This window comes from Acomys minous (genome assembly GCF_964271855.1).
Source record: "Acomys minous genome assembly, chromosome: 6".
NCBI lineage: Eukaryota > Metazoa > Chordata > Mammalia > Rodentia > Muridae > Acomys > Acomys minous.
Window position 1 is genome coordinate 45,111,552 of NC_140487.1, and position 23,469 is coordinate 45,135,020.

The 23,469-nt window shown below is 39.9% G+C and overlaps 1 protein-coding gene across 2 annotated transcripts in view; it reads right to left on the reverse strand.

Moving 5' to 3' along the window:
* Positions 1 to 23,469, reverse strand: part of PRDM5 (PR/SET domain 5) — a 153,556-nt gene that overhangs the window by 54,989 nt on the left and 75,098 nt on the right. For both annotated transcript variants that reach the window (XM_084787308.1, XM_084787309.1), the window contains exons 4-9: positions 20,042 to 20,216; positions 18,439 to 18,613; positions 16,697 to 16,818; positions 13,176 to 13,255; positions 8,915 to 8,999; positions 7,586 to 7,743 (exon numbers count right to left, since the gene is read on the reverse strand). In XM_084787308.1, the coding sequence (XP_084643434.1) occupies positions 7,586 to 7,743; positions 8,915 to 8,999; positions 13,176 to 13,255; positions 16,697 to 16,818; positions 18,439 to 18,613; positions 20,042 to 20,216 (795 nt within the window). The remainder of the gene's footprint in view (positions 1 to 7,585; positions 7,744 to 8,914; positions 9,000 to 13,175; positions 13,256 to 16,696; positions 16,819 to 18,438; positions 18,614 to 20,041; positions 20,217 to 23,469) is intronic.

Consider the following 23,469-nt stretch of genomic DNA (forward strand, 5'->3'; position numbering starts at 1 on the left):
TGATAGAACCCCCTGAGGCCTCCACTGAGAGTATGTGAATAGATGATTCTCACCGTGATCATGTATGGGTGGGCACAGCTGTTCTGCTTCAGTTGGCAACAATCACAGCTAACCAGGACGAAACCGCTACACCTCAGCCCACGTGGCCGGGCGGTAGGAATGAGGCAGAGAAGCGGGAAGATGCAGACACAGGCATGGGAGAAGAAAATGAGGAGAGACTAATTGCGAAGGGCAGGTTGGTCTAAAGGATTGTCGTTTCTGAGAGGTGGGTTTCTGACAGCTGAGTAGCTTATCTATGACTGTGTTGATTTGAGGCCTCAAAGAAATAAACTAGGAAAGAGGAGACAAGTCTGCAGAGGAATCCTTGCAGGAGTCCAGGGCAGCTGCTGTCCTGTAGGAAGAAACACGCCAAGTGTATGCACTTGGATATGAAGCGTGGCCTGTGCATCGGTAATGTGAGACGCCAAGTGAGAACACGTTTGGGTGAAACACATGGGGTCCAAGTGACTTTTACAGACACCCCTGGGCCATAAAAGATTTCAAACCTGGATTACTGTGTATAGAATGAATATTAAAAGGTATCAGTGCTACATATGGAATTAATATATAGTTAACAACAAATGCAGTGAATGAAAAATTAAAAGCAGTATTTGTTGTCCATGAGAGTGTCACACATGAAGAAGGTATGTATTATTTGGAGTTTTCCGGAGAAGGAAGAGTAAGGCAAACTCACATACTGTGACTAGAAAGGTAAAGTTTCTGGGTGGCATTGTGGCACACTGTCCTCAGATAGCAAAGTTCTTACCCCTCAACTGACCAATTTCCTTCACAAAATACACTTGAAAGGGTTAAGAAGAACAAAATTAAAACAAAAAGTTCTTGAATGGTTATAAAAACATATAAATAGGTTAATTAGATTATTAGAGATTATAAGTATTATAGATTATAATTGTATTTACACTTACATGTTTAGTTTATTTAATAAGGAAAATCATGCATACCTCTTAGACTGTCACATTATGGATAGAATACCATTTACTCACAAACAATGGAGTCTCTGGGAAGAGTTTTCATGGGCGAGTGAAAGAATTTGACAGCATGCTTGCTTTCTTGCTTCTTTCATTGGTATTTGATTTTTTACACAAAGAATGACACTATTTTTTTAATACTACAAAAAAACCCTTTGATTTAGTGATTTCAAATTTGAGCCAATAATTTCTTTAGCCTTCCAAAAATGCTATATTCCACTATCAATCTTTTTTTTTCAATATCTGGGACAATAATAAAGTTACAAAAATACATGTTTGTGGTAATCACAGATTGGCCTTGAGTAGCATATTTTAAGCAATAAGCTAACAAGACATAGCCAGATAGGTAAATAAGATACCAACATGACATCTGCATTGTTATGATTATAAACACTAGCAGTGAATCTGTGTTTAATTGACAGGAGGACCCTAAGTCCTGTATGAAATGAGTGTGTACAGTGTTCACATGTTGTAGATAGAGAATTTGTGTTCCTGATATATCTTGCAAGTATCAGATGAAATTAAACTTCCTAAAAGGTATTGTAACATTAAATTTTTCACCGATTTAATAATTGATTCTTGAGCTACATAATATTCTTTCTCCAGCTGCCAAGGCACTGATGTCACTAACATCTGCTAATGCAATAGATGAACTCGCCCTGAATAAACAGCATAAATTATCTTTTTAGATACTAATTTTTGTATGGTCCAAGTCCAATTATTGTCAGTGAGGTAGAAAAGACATAAGACATGTGTTGCATTATCTATAACATCCATTAAAATTCTCAAAAATGCCTCAGGAGGGTAGATAATGTATAGTAAGATACCAAATTGGTATAATTCTAGCCATATACATCAAATACTAATTCCAGAGTAACAGAATAAAATTTCATCAGCTCCATTCATAGCTAAAATTTATAACTTTGCCTCCAAATAGTCTATATTGCTCCATAGTCATCGTACTTATTGCTGATGATATTTTACCTTTGGGACATATACCGTACAAGAAAATTTATATCGTACTTTCTCCTTCCAAAGCTCAAGGACCATAGCAGAAGTGATGGAAAGACTCTAAGAGCCAAGAGAGTGGATGACCAAAGGAAGCAGTGTTTTCCAGACATAGCAGGGCAGTTATACTTTTGAACTCACTGTTACGACAGCTGTACAGGACCTGCATAGGCTCAAGCTACACGAAAATCACAGCACAGAGAGTGGAGGTGAGCGTCAAGTCCCACCCCTAGCTAAGGACTAATTGGCAGTTGAGAACTGGTGGAAGAGGAAGAATTGTTCTTCTTTAAAGGTGTGACCTCTGATAAGTCAACTGAACTCCAGCAGAAAGCCACATATCCAAGACTGTATGGGCAGCGTATACTGTCCTTGACAGTCTAGATAAAAAAGAAATACACAAAATTGAGGGTAGGGAAGAGAGTGGACTCAGGAGGATCTAGGTAACAGGATGAATATGATGAAACTACAGTACAGGAAATTCTCAAAGAGCAAATAAAAATAAACACATTAAAGCTAGTTAAAAATAGAATGAATGTAGAGAAATAAAGAAAAAAAGGAACGAGCCTGTTATACAGACTCAAGCCTCTCATATGGGCATGCTAAACCCCCTGAGCTACAGACAAATCTGAAGCTGGTTCAGGTTTTATCTGAATGTTTACAAGATCTGTGGGCTAAATCTATGTAGCCAGATCTATAATTGGCTTCTTTAAAAGGTCTCTTCCTCCTCAGGTAAATACACTCAAACTAGAGTTATGATGGTAAGTTCAGTAGTGTAATGGGCAGCTCACTCCACACAGAAAAGAATAGGCAACACTAAAGACATTGCTCTGCAAAAATCATAGCATCAAATAGCCAAGCTAAGACACTCACTTTCTCATCTCTGGTTTTCTATATTCAAAAATCTTTACAAAGTGGGACCAAAAGTCTGTCAAGGTTTTATGTGAGGGGTAATATGGTTTAGCTCTGGCAAAAAGATCTGTTGGGGTTATTAGGATTTTAGACCTTCACGTATAGTAGTAATACAGTGTTAGATGAGGGAGCAAATGGTTATCTTTTGGAAAATAATACACGACATACAATAACTTGTTGGCAAGAACCCACACGGTTATCACCCAGGAAAACACTGGGATTTTGGGCTGTGTGTGTGTGTGTGTGTGTGTGTGTGTGTGTGTGTGTGTGTGTGTGTGTTTGGGAAGATTGAGGGTAAACACAACCTATGCAGTATAACTGACTACTAGACAGTCACAAAGGATTTCAGGTTTTATTCTCATGAGGTGTCTACTAAAGAAGAAAAAAATGGTGAGAAAAGTTTTAAATTTGATTACCAAAGAAATCATGTGCTTCTCTTTTCCCCAGTATTTTTCTCTTGTGGTTGTGGAAAGGTTAGGGCAGACACTGGGTCACGAGTGAGTAAAGATGAGAAGTTTCTCAATTAAGGTCCAAGAATAAAAGGATATTACTGACTTTCCATTGTGCCGTGATTCGAATATTCATCCGAGTAAGGAAAAGTTCAGAGAGATTAGGACATTATGCTAAATGAAATAAGGCATTGAAAGAAAATTACTGTCTAGAATCTAAAAATGTCAAACTCATAAAGCAGAGAGTACATGATGGTTGACAGGAGTACGGCTCGAAGAAAAGGTAACAGAGGGAGGAAAATGGGACGGTGCTCGTGAAAAGATCCACAGTTCTAATAACGAGTAAATTCTATAAATATGCAGTAATCTGACAGTAATATTGAGCTATATGTACTTATAATCACTCAAAGTATGTTTTTAACTTTTAATGTTCATTGATTAAAAAATAACATATATCGGTAATGTGCACAAATTATGTCCAATGCATCTCCGTCATGAACACCGTCAATTGAAAAGCAAGCTACATGTGTTATTTCTTCACTCACTTAAGAACAGTAGCAACCACGTGAGCAGGACGGGGGTTTCCAGTGGTGAGTGAGCCCCAGTCATGACCAGCACCTGCTGGACACTACTGTTTAAGATTCTGCCTGGCACTCATCGTTGTGAGCATCAAACTGTCGTCATCACCATCCCAGGAACTAGTGCGGGGTTTGTACAAACGAGAAGGAACAGGTAGCTGTGATGTATTTACTGAGTGGCTGTCTTAAAATCCCCACCTTAACAACTTCCTAACACAGTTTTAAGACTTTTTTTCCTTCTTGTTAAATTTACCCCATTTGTTCTGTTTTTGTAAATGAATTCATGTTCTTTTAGAGATACATTTTTCTTTGAAGTCTATCAAAATTTTACCACAACAAAGTTTGAACTACAGTGTCTTTCAAATGGTTGGACTGTGGCGCAAGACATATGTGTTATAAAACAAACAAACAAACAAACAAACAGTTAGAGACCATCCAGAGGCTCAGCAGATAAAAGTCAGGAACTGGCAAGCCTTACAGCCTGGATTCAATCTCTGGGACCCACATGAGAGACGGAAAAGACCAACCCCAGAAAGCTGTTCCCTGACCTCTACATGCATGCCATGGCATGCACACTACAACACAAATAAATAAATAAATAAATACATGTATGTAATTAACACTAAAATAAAATGAACATACATGTACAAGTCTATATTTCATTGAACCCTCTTCAACCTAAACTTCCAGTTCTACTTTGTAATGTCTATTCATGTCCTTGTATATAAGATTGAAGGCTAAAAAAACTGTCTGTTGTTCAGAGTTTGACTGCAAATGAATGAAATATGAGTGTAAGAGCCCAACAGAATTTTTCCATAAGTTGTGACTAGATTCCTACATACGTTTCTACAGTTCCATCCCTGGAAAATTGCACAAAGGAACATTAATAAATGGGCACATATCTGGCACCAAGGGGCTCTCGAGGACTTCCTTGGGGCTTTAGAAACTGTGGAGGACTCACTTCCATCATCAAGCAGACAGACATCCATCACAGAGCAAGAGGGGATCACCATATGCTCTCTCCAAAGTTGTGCTTTGCAGTAAGTTTGACAGGGAGCAAATGGAGAAAGATGATTAATTCATACTCTCTTTCACTGGTAGTTCTGAAGTGCCTGAGCAATTATGATTCAAATAATCCAAATCTAACTTTTAGCCAGTCCTCTTAACACAAGTCTGAATCAAATAAAATGAGTATAGGGAGGATGAGAAAATGAAAAAGCTAATGTGACTGGACCTAGAGAACTGATAATGAAACTCTTAACAGCACCACAATCCATCTGAAGTGAGATAAAGAAACGAATATGATAAAACATACATATGACAAATGCCAAAAGTCAAGAGAATATTTTATTCACATAAGAGAAAATCTGGACATGCTATATGTGAAGATCAGATTGACCCTTAATCATTTTCTTTTTCTGGTTTTCCTGGCATACCAATATTTTTAATTTCCTAGCTGACCATTAATGAGTAATTATGGACCAGCAGGTTGACTTAGTTTTCCATACGATTCCTGAATACTTTACCATTTTCATAAACACACCAACACACACGAGGATCACAACGCAGAAACACATGTGTCAGGGGCAGAAAGACTGAGCATGCTTTCCACTTTGGAAGTCATAGCCATCATGGTTTCTGTCCTCCCTAAGACATCATTATTACTTTCATATGATTTATGGCTGAAAAATATGAGGGCTAGTGCAAAGATCCCCTGCCAAATTCCCATATGGCATATAACATAAGCCAAACTGTGAAGAACTCCTAAATGTGGGCAGATCAGTTTCATCAAAGAAAGGATTAAGAGGGTTGCAGAGACTGAACAGGACACTTGCCAGATCCTTTTTTACAGTCCTGTAATTCCGAAGGGAAGACAATGACTGTCGCCCTTCCCTGGATGCAGTCCTTGAGTCAAATGTCAGGGTTTGAGGCAAGAAATCAGGCAGAGGCAATGTGAGGTGCTATCAACCTGCACTGTTCAGCTTTTTATGTATCTACCACTTCTTTTTGTTTCTTGGAAAGAAACTAAAATTGGTATCATTTTTTAATGCTTTCACAAGAGATAGCCATTTCCTGAAAGTCCTCATACATGATGAAGTCACTAAAACACCTAATAAACATTATAAGGATGAATAAATAATTCCCTTTAAAAAACTAATAAAAATACTTCCCCTAAAGTCAATAAACAAATGTTTCTGACATCATGTATGTTTTCACATATATTTATAGATATTGGTTGTTCAATGAAAATTTTCCTGAATTTGAACATGAATTATCTAGAAAATAAACAAGATGAGATTAAAGCTAGCATGTTCTAAAAGAAGAGTTAAAGCAGAGGTGACTTGTGAGAAACACAAACAAAAATACAGAGAAGAACTAAAAACATATAACCTGAAGAGGAAAAAAGGTAAAGAGCATCAGATAACAGAAAAGCTAGGCAGTGACCAGGCTTTGCTGCACAGCCTCAGAACCCACACTGCAACCCGGGAACCCACAGTAGAGGAATTTTAATCCAACAATATGGCTGCTCTGGCAAGGTATCACATCCAAAGAACTTTTGGGTCTATACGATCTGACTGGAATGCAGATATGCCCTTAGTACACACCTTTAATCCCAAACAATGTCAGTAAGGTTAGCTGTTGTTAGAAGGAAGCAGCCATGTTTGAAAGTGATGTCTCAGTGAGAGGCAGACAAAGTGATGAATCAGAGAAAGATTTGACTGAATAGGATATGTCCAACTCTCAAGAAAAGAGAGGGAAGAGAGGCAAGAAAGAACAGGAGGGGGGAAGCAGTTTTAGTAGGAGAGGTTTACAGAGACAGGTGGAAGAGAGAACAAGCTAGACACAGGTGAAGACATAAGGAGCCAGAGAGTGAGAAGGAGCCAGGAGATTAGAGCAGACTGCTGGAGTTAGTTTGAGGCCAAGCAGAGCAATTCAGTCAGAATCTGAGAGAAGCCCTTTGAGTCAGTCAGCTTTGAGAGGAGTTTGAGCCAGAACAGCTGAGTTGAACCAGGCAGAGTTCAGAAAAAGCTAGAAAGGGTACGATTCAGCATAAAGTCTCAGAGGCTGAAAACACTCTCGGCCTAGATTAGATGTATGGAAGCTACAAGCTTCCAGACAAGGCTCTGCTTTATCCTGAGTATAAAAACAAGAGAATCAGACAACCGTGGACTCAAGCGTTTGACACAAGCCCAGTAAACCTTCTGAGTAGGTAGACTGTCTCAGGCCATAGGAAGCTAACCCAAAGTGTAAAACACACTCGGAGGAAAGGACGGACCTAGCAAAAGGCACTACAAGAAACTGAGAGAAAAGGTGGTGTGAACAGAGCCTGGAAACACACAGAAAGAAGGGGGAGAATAGAGACGGCACCTGCTACAAGCACCTCAGCTTCCTCGGAGCTGATTAGCAGCTGAGAGGTACTTAACTCAGTCACACAAGGGGAGTGCGCAAGAGAGCAGATTTCAGAGAAGGGAGTCAAGAAGAGAAGCCAGAGGTCAGTGTCTAAGTGAGTGTTGGCAAAGCAGGAGCAGGATCATCTCTAGCTACCTTGTTCACTTCGGACTGAGCCCTCTCAGCACATCAGGAAATGGTAGACATTAATGAGCGTCTTTACCTTTTTGTGGTTCTTGTAAACATTTCTGTGAGCAAATCCCTTTCCACAGAGCTTGCACTGATAGGGTTTATCTTCACTGTGGATTACTTTGTGGGCACCCACTTGATCAAGCCTCTTGAATGACTTGTTACAGATCTCACAGTTATAAGGCCGCTTTTCTGTAAAGAATAAGCACAGACAATCTCATGTCTATATGAAGGTTGAGGACCAAGGGAAAGCATCCTTTCCTAAAATTACACCTCAGGCATAAACAAATTATAGCACTGTCAGACAAGCACAGAAAATATTCCACATAGTTCATCTGCGCTAGATCTGTGAGTATTCACAAATGACCATGAAAAGTATTGTTCTTCTGTAGAAGTACTTTGAAAGTTAAACCTTTGAAATAAAAAAAGTTTACATTCAAAGCACAAATTCTAGTTCTACATGAAAAGTGTGTTTATCAGTCTAGTCCTCAGTGCTGAGAGACCTGTCAGTGACAGATGGACTCACAGCCATCAGGAAGCCTCATGTGTCAGAGTTCCCACCTTCAGCAGCAGCCAAGAGTTTCGACAGGTTATAACATCCACACTTATGGAACAGGCATATAATATTATCAAGCATACAAACAACACGGTGCTCAACACAGGAAACACACCTGAAGCCCAGTAGCTTTCATTCATCAACATTAACTCACGAACACTTAATCTTCCTCCAAACCATGTGGATGTTCAAAACATTTACTTCAATATCCTCAAACTATAATCTTCCTAAATTTTATAAAAGGGTGCCATAAAATAAAATACTTTTCAATACAATTTTAATGTCTTCATAAGTAAAAAAAAAAAAAAACAAGAAACAAAAAATCCTATTGCTCAAAGTTGTTTAAATGAACTTATGCCTTAAGAAATTTTTCTCAAAATATTTCCATTTTTCTCTGTTTTATAAGTACCACAGATAGAATGCCAGAGTATCTATAATAGAAACAATAGTTTTTGAAGCCCTACCAAATGCCAGGCACTGTGCTAATATGTTATGTAAATGAGCTTATTAATTTTTGAAGTGTTTTTGACAAGTGCTTGGTGCCATGTCACAGATTAAAAAAATAATAATAATAAGGAAACCAAGGTTCCAAATTCAATGGTTATTTTTGAAGGCCTTTCATACCCTGTGGCCAAGCAACCTTTGAGTTACAAACAAATCCATTTCAAGACAATTAAGAACTTAGAAATCATTTGACTAAGCTAGAATTTATAGCCAGGGCTTCTGATTACTCTTACTCAGTTTCTTGAACAAGGCATGATAATCTTTTGCAATGATTTCTATATATGTAAGAAGTAGACACTTCACCTGAGTGAGTGATCATGTGACGTTTCAGCTGATTAGCAGAAATAAACTTTTTCATACATTCTTGACAATCAAATATCTCATGAATCTGAAAAATATTAAATTGACAGTTAAGCCAATTGTTAAAGGCTAATAAATTATAGAGGGCTGAAGCAAAAATGTAAGCATGTAGACAGTTGCTAATGCAGGCCTGGCACACCCCACTTCAAGTCAGCTTCACCTACACTGCAACTGTCATGACATACTACCTTGCTAATGCATCATTAACAAAAAATTATCACAATAAAGCATGAAGCATAGCTGCCTTGTTTGTGTGCAGTAAATATACAAACTTTAAAAGATGTTCACAACCAACATATGTTGACTTGTGTTATACATAAAATTTAGAGTGGGGAGTATGTTACCGTCTCTCTACCTGTAAAAGGAAGATATAATCATTAACACTTCAAACGTAAGAGTACAGAGCAAACTGTCAACCACAGTGCAGTCTGTATGATGCTGATCTGAAAGCACTAAGTTCACAATGAAGTCCCAAATGACAGGAGGACCACAATAAAAATGAAGGACTAGATAGAACAGCCCATACAAGCAATGACTGATCTCCCATCAAAGACAGGCAATGTGGCCAATAGTGGTATATTAATAATGGTGTGGTCAGGAATTCTTGGTGGAATAAATAGGTGACAGGAGCTTTAACATGGGGTGGGGATTCGAGGAATATATGAGATGTGAACGTGAAACTGTTTCACCATTGCAACTATTCTACCACATATGTGCGTTTCATGGCATCCTGGATACTTTAAGTATAGACGAATAAAATGTATTTTGAAAACAATGTATTCAGAACACAGCCTTAACACACAAGCTAATATAAATGTTACAATCGGGTACTGTATTAGTTCTTTTCTATCTCAAACCGTAAAGTAGTTGGGTCTGGAAAACAGCAGCCCAGTTTATCATCATGGGGAAGGTGTTCAGCTAAGAGGCAGACAGCATGAAGTCTGCCTTGGGAAGTGCTGTCCAGCCAGTGAGCAAGGGCATCAAACAATTGGCCGAAGAGTCAAAACTGGTTCTGTCTTCTATTGAAGGCACAATAATTAACCTTAGGCAAGCAAATCCTTTCTTCAGAGAGCCAAGACTGAGTCTGTCACTGCAAAATAACTAGATGCCATGGAGGAGATCAGCACGACTGGATCACGCATGAGTGGATCGCAGTGGCCATGGCAGGAAGAGTGGAAGAAGGAGAAGAGCTAGAGGCAAGAAGGCTAACACATCCAAGGGCTGTCAGCTGGCCTTGTTCTGTGCTGTGCCATGGTGGATCTAAGCCTGAAAACCCTCCTCTAAGTTCTTAACTATGGAGTGAGCCAGAATTCACTCGTGAGAACCTGGAGAGGGAGGAAAGCAGGCAGCCACTGAGAGACGTCAGTCCTGTGGGGTCTGACGCCTGTCTGTGCAGAGATTCAGCCACACTCCCCTCTGAGCTGAGGTGGATTGCAGTGTGGGGCCTGCGCAGCTGCTGGCGGGAGCACTAGGAACACAAGTGCCACAGGGCACAAAGGAAGGAAGGACAGCTTCTCCCCGGCAGGTGCCTGCGGGGGCTTCAGCTAAACACGGAAGGTTAGGAAATAAAGACAGGATATGTGATGTTGGATTTAAAGGTGGTAGGTGCAGATTTATATTCTTAAACAGTGCATGTAAAAGTTGGAATATATAATTTTATTATGATGACAAGATAGCTTAAAATGATAAATCTTTGATGTCATATAAAATGATTTTCACTGCAATATTCAATTTTTATTGGCATAAAAAGTTTAAAAATTAATCTATGGATAATATAACTGTAAAAATACTGCAAAAGACTCATATTTGTTCAATTTTTAAACATGAGACACTTTTCAAGGTTGAATTGATGCCTTTTGCATTAACTGTCTTATTTACTGTGGAAAATTAAGGCCATGGGTATTTTTGAAACTTCTAACAAAACATAACAGACAAATGACAGGCAATATTATGTAATTATGCCCAATGTTAAGAAAACATGTTTTGTTGAACTTCCAATTTTCTATGCTGATTTTCAGGGTGATAATTTACTACTTGAAGACCTAAATGAAATAATTTTAAATAAAAATAATAATGTACTTTATTACAATGCAAAATAGTATACTGTAGTATAAAAGACTCTACCATGCTGTAATTTAGTATTGTCATAATGCACCATCTACTGTCAAGGTGAATTACTGCAACTAAACTCTATTAGACATTAGGGAAGGCCAACTAAAATGACTGATATTTTTGAAGTTACTAAAATCTCCTCGATATTGAGAAGGGCTTTGAGGGAGTATTCTAGAATAGAGGCAAGTCTACTTGAACCAACAATTTATTAACATTCTGCAAATGTTCATAACTTGAAGGCCCAGCTGTACCTTCTATATTCCATAAACAGGCATACTTTTTTTTCCTACCAAGTTAATCTTTTATGGAGAAATTCTCTATATTATGAAAACATGGAAAATAGAGCATTACTCAAAAGAAGGCCCTATGGCTAAGTTCGCTAAACTACTTTGTTAAAATATCTTAAACCTCATAATCTAAAATTATATCGATCTAGGAAATTAGTCGTAGAAATACATACTTGAACAGATTTAATAATTTTGCCTCAGATTAAGTCTTTTCCAAAGTCCTAGCACTAAGAAGAGAGAAAAGGAACCTACAGGACTTTGAGAGACTCGGTGTATGCATGAAGTTCCATGGTCAACTTCCCAGAACCCACACAAAAGCTAATCTGCAACCCCAGAGCTCTTCTGATGGCATAAACGGCAGAGAAAAGAGAGAGCACGGAAGCTCCTGAGCCAGACAACCTGAAGTCGGCAGCAAAGAACAAGAGTCTGTTTCAATTAAGGTAGAAAGGTGAGGACCAACAACGGAGAACTGTCTTCGGTCTTCATACATGTGCGTGACACATGCATGCCTGCACTCACATGTATACACATGTACACATACACATACATATACAATTTAAAGGGTGGAACTAGACCCAAAGTATCTAGACTGACATTCTGCAGTTTCAGCACACATACTAAAGCCTGAATGCTATTAAGCAAAGGAGTCTGGCCCCTGTACAAGAAGACACCCAAATCCAAGAGGCCTGTTACATCTTCAAACAGCCTCATAAAATCACCAGCTGGGAACTGCGAAAACTAAAAGAATGAACAGAAAATTCTAACCAATTCAATATCCCTTTTCATAAATGAGAAATCTGGCCCAATTGTTATATGGAGAAATTACAGAAAAAGAAATGGTCTGTATTTGCAATCCATGATTTCTCTGGAATACGGAAAAAATCCAGGCGACAACCTTACACTTGTCAGCATGACAGTAACTATTCCATATGTCATAAGTTAAATCCACAGATTTTGTGGGCTAGTAGATGAAAGGTAATATGAGCATTAAGTCCTGCCAAATTATTATGTAATCAATCTATATGCATACAAATACATAAAAAGCATTTTACAAATCAAAAGAAAAGTAAAAATTCTTATCTCCTCCAAATATTGTCGCTGAAATTCTTTTTATGTTCTTAGATTTACTAAATATCTAATATATAAAATAAGGAGATACTGTGGATTCTATCATGACATAAAATCTAAATTCTATTTTCATTCCACCATATTCTCTATCAATTACTTACTAGTTGCTTGACTAGAGGCTTAATGTTTATATTAACCCCATACACAAATATAACAGTGATTCTTTTATACTTACTTCAAAATGTTAAGTATATTTTCTACTAATATAATAATTCAATTCTCTTACCTGTACTTGGACATACACAGCTATCTATACACATGCTTTGTTATTTTAATGTCAAGAAATGGAATGGAGGAACAGTAACTACATTAGTTTTAGTCTTATAAATTCATTCTGCTCTCATTTTATACCAAACTAAACTATCATATCTGTGCATTTTAATAAAAAGGAAACAAAGCTGTATGCTTTTAAATCACTGATTTATGTTTCCTGAGTAAACACCAACTGAAAAATCTTAAAACCATGGCAGGTGCTCTGTGGGAATCAGTTGGACATGACATTGGCAATGAAGAACCAGTCAGCTGACTGTGAACCACACAACTCAAACTCTTCTGCAGCTTGCTCTCCTCTGCACACTGGTCCTGACCTTAGAACGCACTGGCCCAGCTAGCAATCTGTCCTAGTATAACATGCACCAAGTGCAGGAGGCAGCTCACAACTGAAGGCTCTCACCCACCTTCCTGTGCTCCTGCAGGCTGGACACTGAGGTGCATCTTCTATTGCACACTGAGCACACGAGTTTTCTCTTGGGATCACCTAAGACAGGGATGAGACGGATTAACTGAGGTTGGCCCGGTATCCCCTCTTCATGATTTCATCGTCATCATTTAGAATTCTATGCTTTTTTACTCAAGTCTTTCTCTTCAAACTTGAAAGTCCCAGCTCATCAATTTCTATATATCAGATACATTTTTCACCTCTCTATCCTTTAAAATAGTCTTTAGAGAGAAAGTTTTCACAAACCATCAGAACAAAATTAAAATAAAAAATATGCTTTTTAAAGGAAAATGAATATGTTAACTCACAATTTGAACTTTTACCTTTCAGCAAGTGATTTCCTTTCACTCTTACTCATGAACTGTTTTTTTAGTACTAAATTCCTGTAGCGTTTGAGCCCAAACCCTATTAAGTAAGTGTTTATAAATAGTATAACGTAAAATCAACCACAATATTAGGTTGACAACCTACACTGTTAGACAATCAGACCAAAACTTAATTTTGTTTTTTTCTACAATGATTAGAGGGGCTCATTGCATATTTCAAACTTCACAACGATTAAAGAAAATACTCAAAATAATTTCAAAATGCAATTTCATAACCTTATCATCTGCACCAACATAAATATCCTCAAAATGATATTTTTATAATTATTGGTTTAAAGACTCCTGAAGTAAATATTTAGCATAATGTAGCAGTATGTACCCATCACTTCACCCGAACAAGGTGAAACCCATGCCAGTTCTCACCCCAACCTCAATGACAGGAGCCCATGACAAGAAGACTAATATCTCAGTGCCATGTGATTATATTGTAGAACTATGTTTATTAAAAAAAAAGCAAGCAAACATTTAGGAAAAGAAAGGTATCTATTTTCATCCCGATTTTCAAGATACCAAGATATTCACGGTAACAGCAGGTTGATGTCACCTGGTTAAAGCACTCTACAGACTATACAGGCAAGAAAACTTGGTTGGTGGTGACAACAGGGACTCAAAAGAGAAACTTCTTCCCACAGCAAAATGAACATCAGCTCGTATGTACTTGTTCATCAGTCTGTATGTATATTGCAGAAAGACCACTGAGAGAAAAACATTCTATCTTTTCCCACCCCCATTATTTGCAACTGTCCACCTTCCTGCCACAGTTCTTTGAAACAGGCCCTGACTTTCCCATAAGGCAGGTGAGAGGAGGAAAAAGAGAGAAAGAAGTTGACATCTCCACCCATTCATTTCACTTACCCCGCCACTCCTGCCTCTGCTCAGTACCAACCTCCCACCCCTACTCTCTCTTCTTTCTCCTCCTCACATCTCTTTGTCATCTTATACCTAGAATACTGGACTCATACAGAGAAATACAGAAATAGCTTATGAGGATGCAGAAAATGTTATTTCTCATAAACACAACCTTTCCTTAGCATCAACAGAATTTTGCTTTCCTATATTCAGGTGTACATGATATCAAACTTTCAGGAGAGCTGGGGATATGGTGATAGAACTTAGTGGCAGGGTGAGGTCCTGCGTTAAATCATCAGCACCAGAAAAACAAAACAAACAACAGCAACAAACTTCAGGAGCAGTGACGGAAGCAAGCGATGGTCAGGGAAGACATACAACCTTGTTCACCCACAAACCTACCTACCATATACTACTGTTTCTACCAAAAGGAAGTTTCACCCATGTTTAAATATTTAACTTGTCTCCCTTTGCTTCCTACAGGCCGGATCATGCGAGAAGGACATGCTTCATTATCATCCATATAGAAGTAACAAGGTTTCCTGGCTCCTCGGGTGCCTCTGCTGCTTTATACAGGGTTCCCAGACATTCCTGAGTGCTGCTCTCCTTGCTCTAATGGGAAGTGCTCTCGCCATCATCCTACTTTAGGGAAAGGAAGAGAAGCATAGAGATCCTGTGGATGGGAAGCTGAAGTCGTGTGCCAAACCAAGCGAGAGGTGTGCATGGAGCCCTGAGCTTCCACACCTTATCACAACCTGCAACATGGGGCAGTGACCATGGAACAAAATCTTTAGGTATGAATTGACTCCTGAAAAATCACCACAAATGCCCCCCCCCAAAAGCTGCAACAGAAAGCAACCCAAGGCCAATTACAAGAAGTCTCAAAAACTACACTACGAACACAGCAGGAAGACCATATGCCCAGTGATGAGGACAGAAAAGTTTCCAGAGTTGTAGCATCCATCTGGCTTTTTTTACTTAGCTCAGCAAAGTTGACTTTAAAACTGACATAAAAGTTTGGTTAAAAGACATCGCAGACAAAGATGGAGAATATTAAGAACATCATTTTAGCCAAAGCAGCATTAAAAAAGAAAAAAAAAAACTACGAAGGCAAATCTATCAAAAAGTTATGCCTGCTTCTGCCATCATATGAAAGGGAACCAGTGTACTTTAAATTCAGCAGGGGAAGCTGAATTTTCCATATACCAGCCATATGTTCTTCAAAAAGAAGGCCACAAAACAGTGCTGGGAAGTCTTAATGATTGGCACCCCTTGAAGGTTGGTTCACAGCGCTTCACCTCCTGTCACTAGAGCATTGCTCATGGCTCCCAGTGTGCAGGCTCAGTCAGTGAGGAAGTGAGGCCCGCAGCCGCACTCATGTTAACCTCCATCACCTTATGATTAATGTCAGTTATATTCAGGCCACAGAGGTCCCAAGTCATCAGTCACTCGTTTCACCTAGTTGTGAAAAGAGTTTCCCGTCTACCCAAAGGCACATGTCAACCCGCTACCCAGAAGTTAAGGGTAAAACAAAGACATGAGAAAAGGACATGCGCAGCATGGCACGATGGATTCCCTAGGTATCAAACTCCCTTACCAAACAGACGGTAAAGAAAAGAAAAGGTCCCACAGTGCAATAGGTATCCCAATCCAAAATATATTTATCCATAACCAAGAACGTACCAAGGACAAAATCCTAGGTGGCATTCAAGCATTATATTTGTTTTCTTGTTTGGCTAGTGATTACAAGGAGTCAAGCCAAGTGTCTGCTGAAAATTCAAATACTTTCAACTGCATGCCAAAATATGGCTAGGAACTCTCTCCAGTATATAAGAAATGCAAGCTCTAAAGTCACTAAAAATTTCCTGTAAAAATATTAAGGCAGAAGTACATCACTTCATGCTTTCAAAGTGAACCTACAAATTATCAATTTCAACAATGTATGAAAAAAATAAAGCTTATACACTAAAGCAGTGAAATGATCAAACAGTATACCTGCGTGACAAGAACAGCTAGGTGTGAGCCTGGATTGTGGCAATGATCAATTCGGACGTGGGAAAATGATAAATGCTGCTGAAATCAACTTGGAAAAACAGTGTTCAATGAAACACACAGAGAAGTAAGAGGTGCTTCTGTGGGATGAACAATGGGAAGCCAGCTCCCTCCTCACAAAAGAATTAAAAACAGAGCCTGTGGCCTGGGGAGGGGGAGCCAAGTTAGTAAAGACTGTCCAATGCCTCCTCACCAGTGTGGACATTCTCTTGGTGCCTTTTCAGGGCATCCTTGCTTTTCAGCCTCTTCCCACAGCTGTCGGCTTTGCACACAAACCTGGCATCCCCTCGGCAAGACTTCTGGTGCTGCTCAAAACTATAAGACAAGTAGCAAGGGGGCAAAAGAAATGATGAAGACATACCTACAGACTCAAACATCACAGCAGGCTTCTGTAACCCATGCCTCCTGGGACATGCTTCCTGCAGGAGCCCTGGGGATCATTTCCTGTATTCATTATGTAGGTGAGAAAGGTGCATTTAAATCCTTCAGTGTACTTAGTATAGTGCTGCCTCACTCCAAGTATGAAATTCTGTGTGCAAAAATGACCTGCAAATTTGTAAAGGCCATGTTATAACTAGACACTAAACCTCAGTGCTGAACTGAGAGAATTGCAAACAGAACACTGAGCACTCATGGAGAATCCTTCACGCTGATTACGGATGCTCAGGGAAGAACACTGAAGAGTCGGGGGAGGAAGCCAGGGTGTCCAGTCATGCTCCCATCCCCCTGCCACCCTACCTTGGTCTTCTCCATTTTTTAAAAAATAAAGATTTATTTATTATTTATACAGCATTCTGCTTGCATGTGTGCCTGCAGGCCAGAAGAGGGCACCAGATCGCATTATAGATGGTTGCCACACCATGTGGTTGCTGGGAATTGAACTCCGGACCTTTGGAAGAACAGCTCCATTTTTAATGGTACCCAATTTACCTCTAAGCTATAGCTCAAAATATAACACAGTGCAATAAATATACATATAAATGCTGACTAGAACACAAGCTAAAGTTCGTATTAAAAAAGCATATAACTATCAGTTGGGTATTTAAAGAAAAAGTTAATAAAAATATCTATATGTTTAACCCATCCTAAAGGCATCACTTTTTCAAAGATTTGTTACTTCAAGTAAAATTATTTTCATATTTCATAAGCAAAATCTGATAATATAATATATAGAAATCATATCCATACATACATAACAGATAGATAATACATAGATAGATAGATAGATAGATAGATAGACAGACAGACTGACAGGAAATGACATACTTTGGAGTCAAACTTTAAACAAAGAGGAAAACATTAAGCATGGAAGATGTTTTATCCAGTAAGATGACAGTTGGCTAAGTGTGGAAGTTTAGTGTCTGTACATTCTCTCACTGTTGGTAACTCTGCTATTACAAAGTGTTAGCATAGAGGCTAATGTTACCTGTTGTAAGGATACGTGATTAAGATAAGGTAAAAGGGAAATTCACGTTAAGTCACCACACTGCCACACACTGGTCCATTCACCTTCCATCCACTCTTCACAGCCACTGAGATGGGTGGTGCGTCCCATCCTTTCACTGTTGCTATGCTCGCGTCTTCAGTACTCGAGAGCAAGTCTAGCAAAGAACCTCAATGTACTGACTAAACTGTGCATATGTAAATTTCAGATTAGTAAACTGTTAAGCATGAAATTTAAGGGCAAGCACCAAGCAGACAGAGAAGGCCTAGCAATAAATAATAGTTACCTGGAAATCTCATGACCAGACCATTCAAAACTCACCAAGATACACTCAGAAAAGAGAAGCTCATGGCAAAGCGGGCTGACCTCCACTTTGCCTGCGCACGCTCTGGTACATACTCACACACAGAGACACACATTCAGACCTATAACAAGTGAAACGAACAATCCCAGTGTTTGTGCAGAAGCTGAAACACGCCGAGCATACGCACTGTCTCTGCAAGGCCTGCCTCACGGGGAATTTCTTCCCGCAGTTCTCGCATTTGAACTCTTTTTCCCCTGTGGGCTTCTGGTGCAAGGTGTGAAGGTGCTCAGAAAGGATCTCCTCGCTGGGAAAGCTCGATTCACACTGCGGACAGGCAAACTCCTCTTCACCGCCGAGGGGACCTGTGCGACGTTACAACACTGGAGGTCACAAGCTAGGAACTAGCTTTGGCCCCATTTCAAAATTAAACTACTTGCCTCTACTACAGTTATTTTTTTTTTTAAATATTTTCTAACAAATGTTAGCATTATCCACATTAAACAGAAAACAAAAAATGTTGTCAGAAAAAGTATTTTAAAAATAATTTTATCACATTTCACAGAAGTAATACAAAATCAGTTTTGACCTCCAGTTTCCTCTTTAATGTAATGCTTTGGGTCAGAAATTACATTAAATGCTGAACTGCAAAAGCAATTCTTTTCCTGGAAAATGGATCATTGTTAGTTCACTCCAAGCTTTACAAGGAGAAAAAGTCTAACAGACATAAAGTATCTTGAATTGTCGATGGGGAATCTCACTCATATTTGAAATAGGCACATCATGAAATCAATGCTGACTGTGGCAGGAACAGTGGGTGAGGCACTCCTGTTGCACAGGCCTGGCAGACCTTCACCCAAGTTCTTCAGAATGCCATTAAAGTTACATATTTTTGAGTTGTTTTCCAGTAAACTGAGAGTTAAAATCTAATAAATATGAAAAAATTAAAATAACCAATAATGCCACCCTGAAGACACAGCTGCTGCCTACCAAAGCTACGTGTGTTCAGTGTGTAAAAAGCAATGCCTGCAATCACACCTTATGAACACTCTTTCATGTTGCTCTTTTCATCACCTCTAATCTAAGTCATACTTAAAGTGCCATATTCATAAATTCAAACTCTGCACTGGTGAACATGTGAATGACGTATTTGTTTCTTTCTGGGGATTGTGTTTATTTTTCATATTGCTATTTACCTCAAATTTTCTGCAGGAGAAAAACACAGGCTCAATAATAACAGATTTTTTTCACAGCAGTTGACAACTAGCTAACATCTATCTCCTGAACTGCAAAGTTCACCTATGGTCACCTCAAGTTTTTGGTCCCTAAGCCAGGACTAAGTAGCAATCCTGCCAGGTCCCATGACCAAACAGAAATAGATCTCCTGAAGGTGCATATTACCAGAAGATCTCGGAAGAGAAGACCTCCAGGCACAGCAGGGCCACCATGTACATCTGTCTTCCTCACGTGTGCATGGCACGGATCCCCCAGCGCCTGAGCCACCTCCTTACTGCCCATTGGCAGAGCCAGCTCAGGAGAACACAGCCCTTTGCTGTGTGTTACTACAGTGACACCATGGACCAGGGCTGCCCCCCTTACCTTGGCCACCCTACAGGACACGTCTGTTACTCACCGCAAACAGTCTCTTCCTGCTATTCAGAAATGAAGAATAGTTTTGACAAAAGCTATTTTAACAATACCATATCATAATTATCCATGCATACCTCAAGTAAATCAAGCTACCTTCCTCCTCCACATCTCTTCCTTCAGATCACCAAGAGAAGACGCAGTACCTTTGCTTCCAGCTGCTGGCTGACCCTTAGAGTGGTCAACTTTGCTCTCTTTGGTCATGGTCAGAGCTTGCTGCTCTGCCTCCTCTGACTCCACATCACTGTCCAGGTAGCCAATCAGAAGCTCTGTATCTGTTTCAATATCATCAACCGCCAAGTAGAAAATATTTTCTCCTTCCTGAAACAAAGTTAGAAGAAATGTCAAGGCATCACCTTAAAGCTTCTGACATCACTTTAAGATCTATTAACTTAGTATGAGGTATTGATAATACACCTGTCAGCACCTGGGAATGGAACCAAACAAGCAGGAGTTCAAGGTTAGGCTCAGATACAAAGTAAGATCAAGGCCAGGCTAGGCTACGGGAGACTTTGTCTCAAAACACAAACAAGCAAACAAACAAGTAAGTATTATAATGAAATAACTTAGGACCATGGGCTTGTGGGACACATAGACTATGCAACCAAAGAAACCAGCTTGAAACTAGAGTGAAGTTGAGATGTGGCAGGAGTAAGGATTACTTCCTCCCTGTTCTGTGCCTGCATGCCCTGGGCACATAGGCCCGTAACCCCTCCCTTTGCAATTCTTCATGCAAATGACATACTCTCAGCACCTCAGCCCCAGACAACAATGTTCACTCACCCAAAAACCCCTACCCACTTCCCTATTGTCCACCAATAAAGAGAGCTGCATCACTGGAAGAGCTGTGTCGCTAAAAGGGCTGTAACACTAAAAGGAATCAGTATCAGAGGGATCTTTCTCCCTCCAGGCATTCACTGGCAGACTGAGATCCAGCCATCCACCTGGCTAAGCCTCGTTCATTCCGGTCCAGCATCTGTGTGCTTCGGTACCTAGATGCCCCAGGAGGAAGGAGCAGGACACAGGCCTCAGGCAGACATGGGCCCATTAAAAGTTACTAATAATTCTTTTTAATCTCTAGTTGATCTGGATGCTGAGAACATTCAAGTCACCTGGCATCCAAAATACAACGATATACAAATTATTAAGAGGAGTGACTTCATACCAATTGTATTTGTGAAAAAAAAAAGTAAGTATGCATTAATGGTTTTTGTTCTGATCAGTATTACATATAAAATTAGAAGAGAAAATTTTCAAATTCTGACACAAACTAGACAGAACATAAACAAATTCTTTTCAGAAAGAACTTCTAGGGGTTGGAGAGATGGCTCTGTGGTTAAGAGCACTGCCTGTTCTTCCAAAGGACCCGGGTTCAGTTTTCAGCACCCACATGGGCAGCTCACAACTGTCCATAACTCCAAGATCTGACACCTTCACACCAATGCACATAGATTAAAACTAAATATATATATATGGAATTCCCAAAGAGCTGAACCAGAAATACCAAAGACTCTAGACTCAGGAACTCCAAGGTACTGACTGAGTGGTCCTGCACCTCATTTCTTTGGCCTTGCTTATCCTACAGAAATGACTGAAAGCAGAGGAAAAGATCAAAGGCAACCAATGGCTTTGGCTTTATTTATTTTTTTAAAGAAATTCTAGCAGGCAGCAACCAGTAACAGTTGAAATGATAGGTACGCTGGAGGACACTCAACCAGCAGCAGACACACAGGAGGAACACTGCTGAACTAAGGAATTCCCTAAGAATGTTCTCTCTTAGAATAAAATTGGTACATAATGCCTCCCTGGGCCTTGGGCCAATCTCCAGTCCTGGGGCTGCAAGGCTGGCTGTCGCAGGAGAAACTCCCAGAGTGAGTTTTCTCACATAACTGAGGAGCCTCCCTGAGACAATTCCTAGTTTGCTTGCTGAAGATAAACAGAGGAAATACACAGAATGAATTTATTTCCTCACGGACAAGATGAGGAAAGAGCAAGGGAAATAGGTTCCACTAAGGAATAAAATTCAATAAACTACAAAGCACAGAATGAAGCGTCCATCAGTTTGACAATCCGTTACACACTGAAGTTGAAGTGCACAGTGAGAAAGAGACAAAGGGGGAGGGAAAGAGGGGTGTGCAATGGCTGTTTGGATGCACTTGTGCAGCACACACAAGCAGAACCCCAGGAACTATTGAACAGTCCATGCACTTATCACTGTCAGGAACAGAAAGGGGCTACTCTGTACGGCCTTTCTTGAGCTCTCCAACTAACTCCTCCACCCCTGTTGCTATGTCAGCATATGCAACAAAAGCAACTTAAGGAAGAAGGCTTTATTTGAGAGTTTGATCCATCATGGTCTGGGAAGTCATGGCTCTGGGAGCAGGAAGCAGCTGGTCATACTGCAGCTGCAGTAAAGAAGCAGAGAGAGAGAGAGGGGCAAGGGGGAGGGGGAAGGGAGGAAGGGGAGGGGGAGAGAGAAGGAGAGGGAAGGAGAGAGAGAGAGAGAGAGAGAGAGAGAGAGAGAGAGAGAGAGAGAGAGAGAAGAGAAGAGAAGAGAAGAGAAGAGAAGAGAAGAGAAGAGGAGAGGAGGAGGAGGAGAGAAGAGAAGACTAGACTGTGCTCAGCTCCATTTCTTGTTTTTATTAGGTCAGATGGTGCCGACCCACGTTCAGAGTGAGTCTTCCCATAGGCCTCAATTAAGCCTTTCTCAAAGTACTCGCAGAGACACATGCAAAGGTTGAGTATCCTCTCATGTTGGCAATGATGATAATAAACACAGCATTTGAGAAAGGTCTCACTGTAGAGCCCCAGCTCACCTAATGCTATAATGACAGGCTATATGTTCAATATGAACTTGTGACAATTCTTCTGGCCCTGTTTCCCAAGTTCTAGGATTATAAAAGTGTACCTCCATGTCCAGTTATTTTTGTTTTTAAGTGTATTTTATAATTTAAAAAACAAAACATACATGTTAGAGTTCCCTGGAGAAAAACCAGAAAAGGCAATCATTATTCACCGATATGGGAGGGAAAACTCAGTCTGTGCTCAGTTGCAGTTGATGAGACCATGTTTCAGAACATCTACACCTCAAGGAAGAGTTATTTTTAATTAGGAAAATGCAGCAACTTGTATAAACCACTACTCTGGATGTAACAAGAACAAGGAAGCAAGAGGGCACAGGCCGTCAGTAGAAGAGACTAAAACAGAAGCAGCCCCTCAGAACCAGCCCTCAGAACCAGCCCTCAGAACCAGCCCTCAGAACCAGCCCTCAGAATCAGCCCTCAGAACCAGCCCTCAGAACCAGCCTTCAGAGCCAGCCTCTCAGAACCAGCCTCTCAGAACCAGCCCTCAGAATCAGCCCTCAGAACCAGCCTCTCAGAACCAGCCCCTCAGAACCAGCTCCTCCCAGTTCTCGTTTTTTTTTTTTTCCAAGCATGTTAGGACTCCTCTAATGGAGGCCTCAGACACAACCATAAATCTTAGTGCTTATCTGACCAACATCCATGAAAACTAATTGAAACCACTTTCTGGCACATCAGTCATTTCGTGATGGTTTGCATAGCAACAGATAATA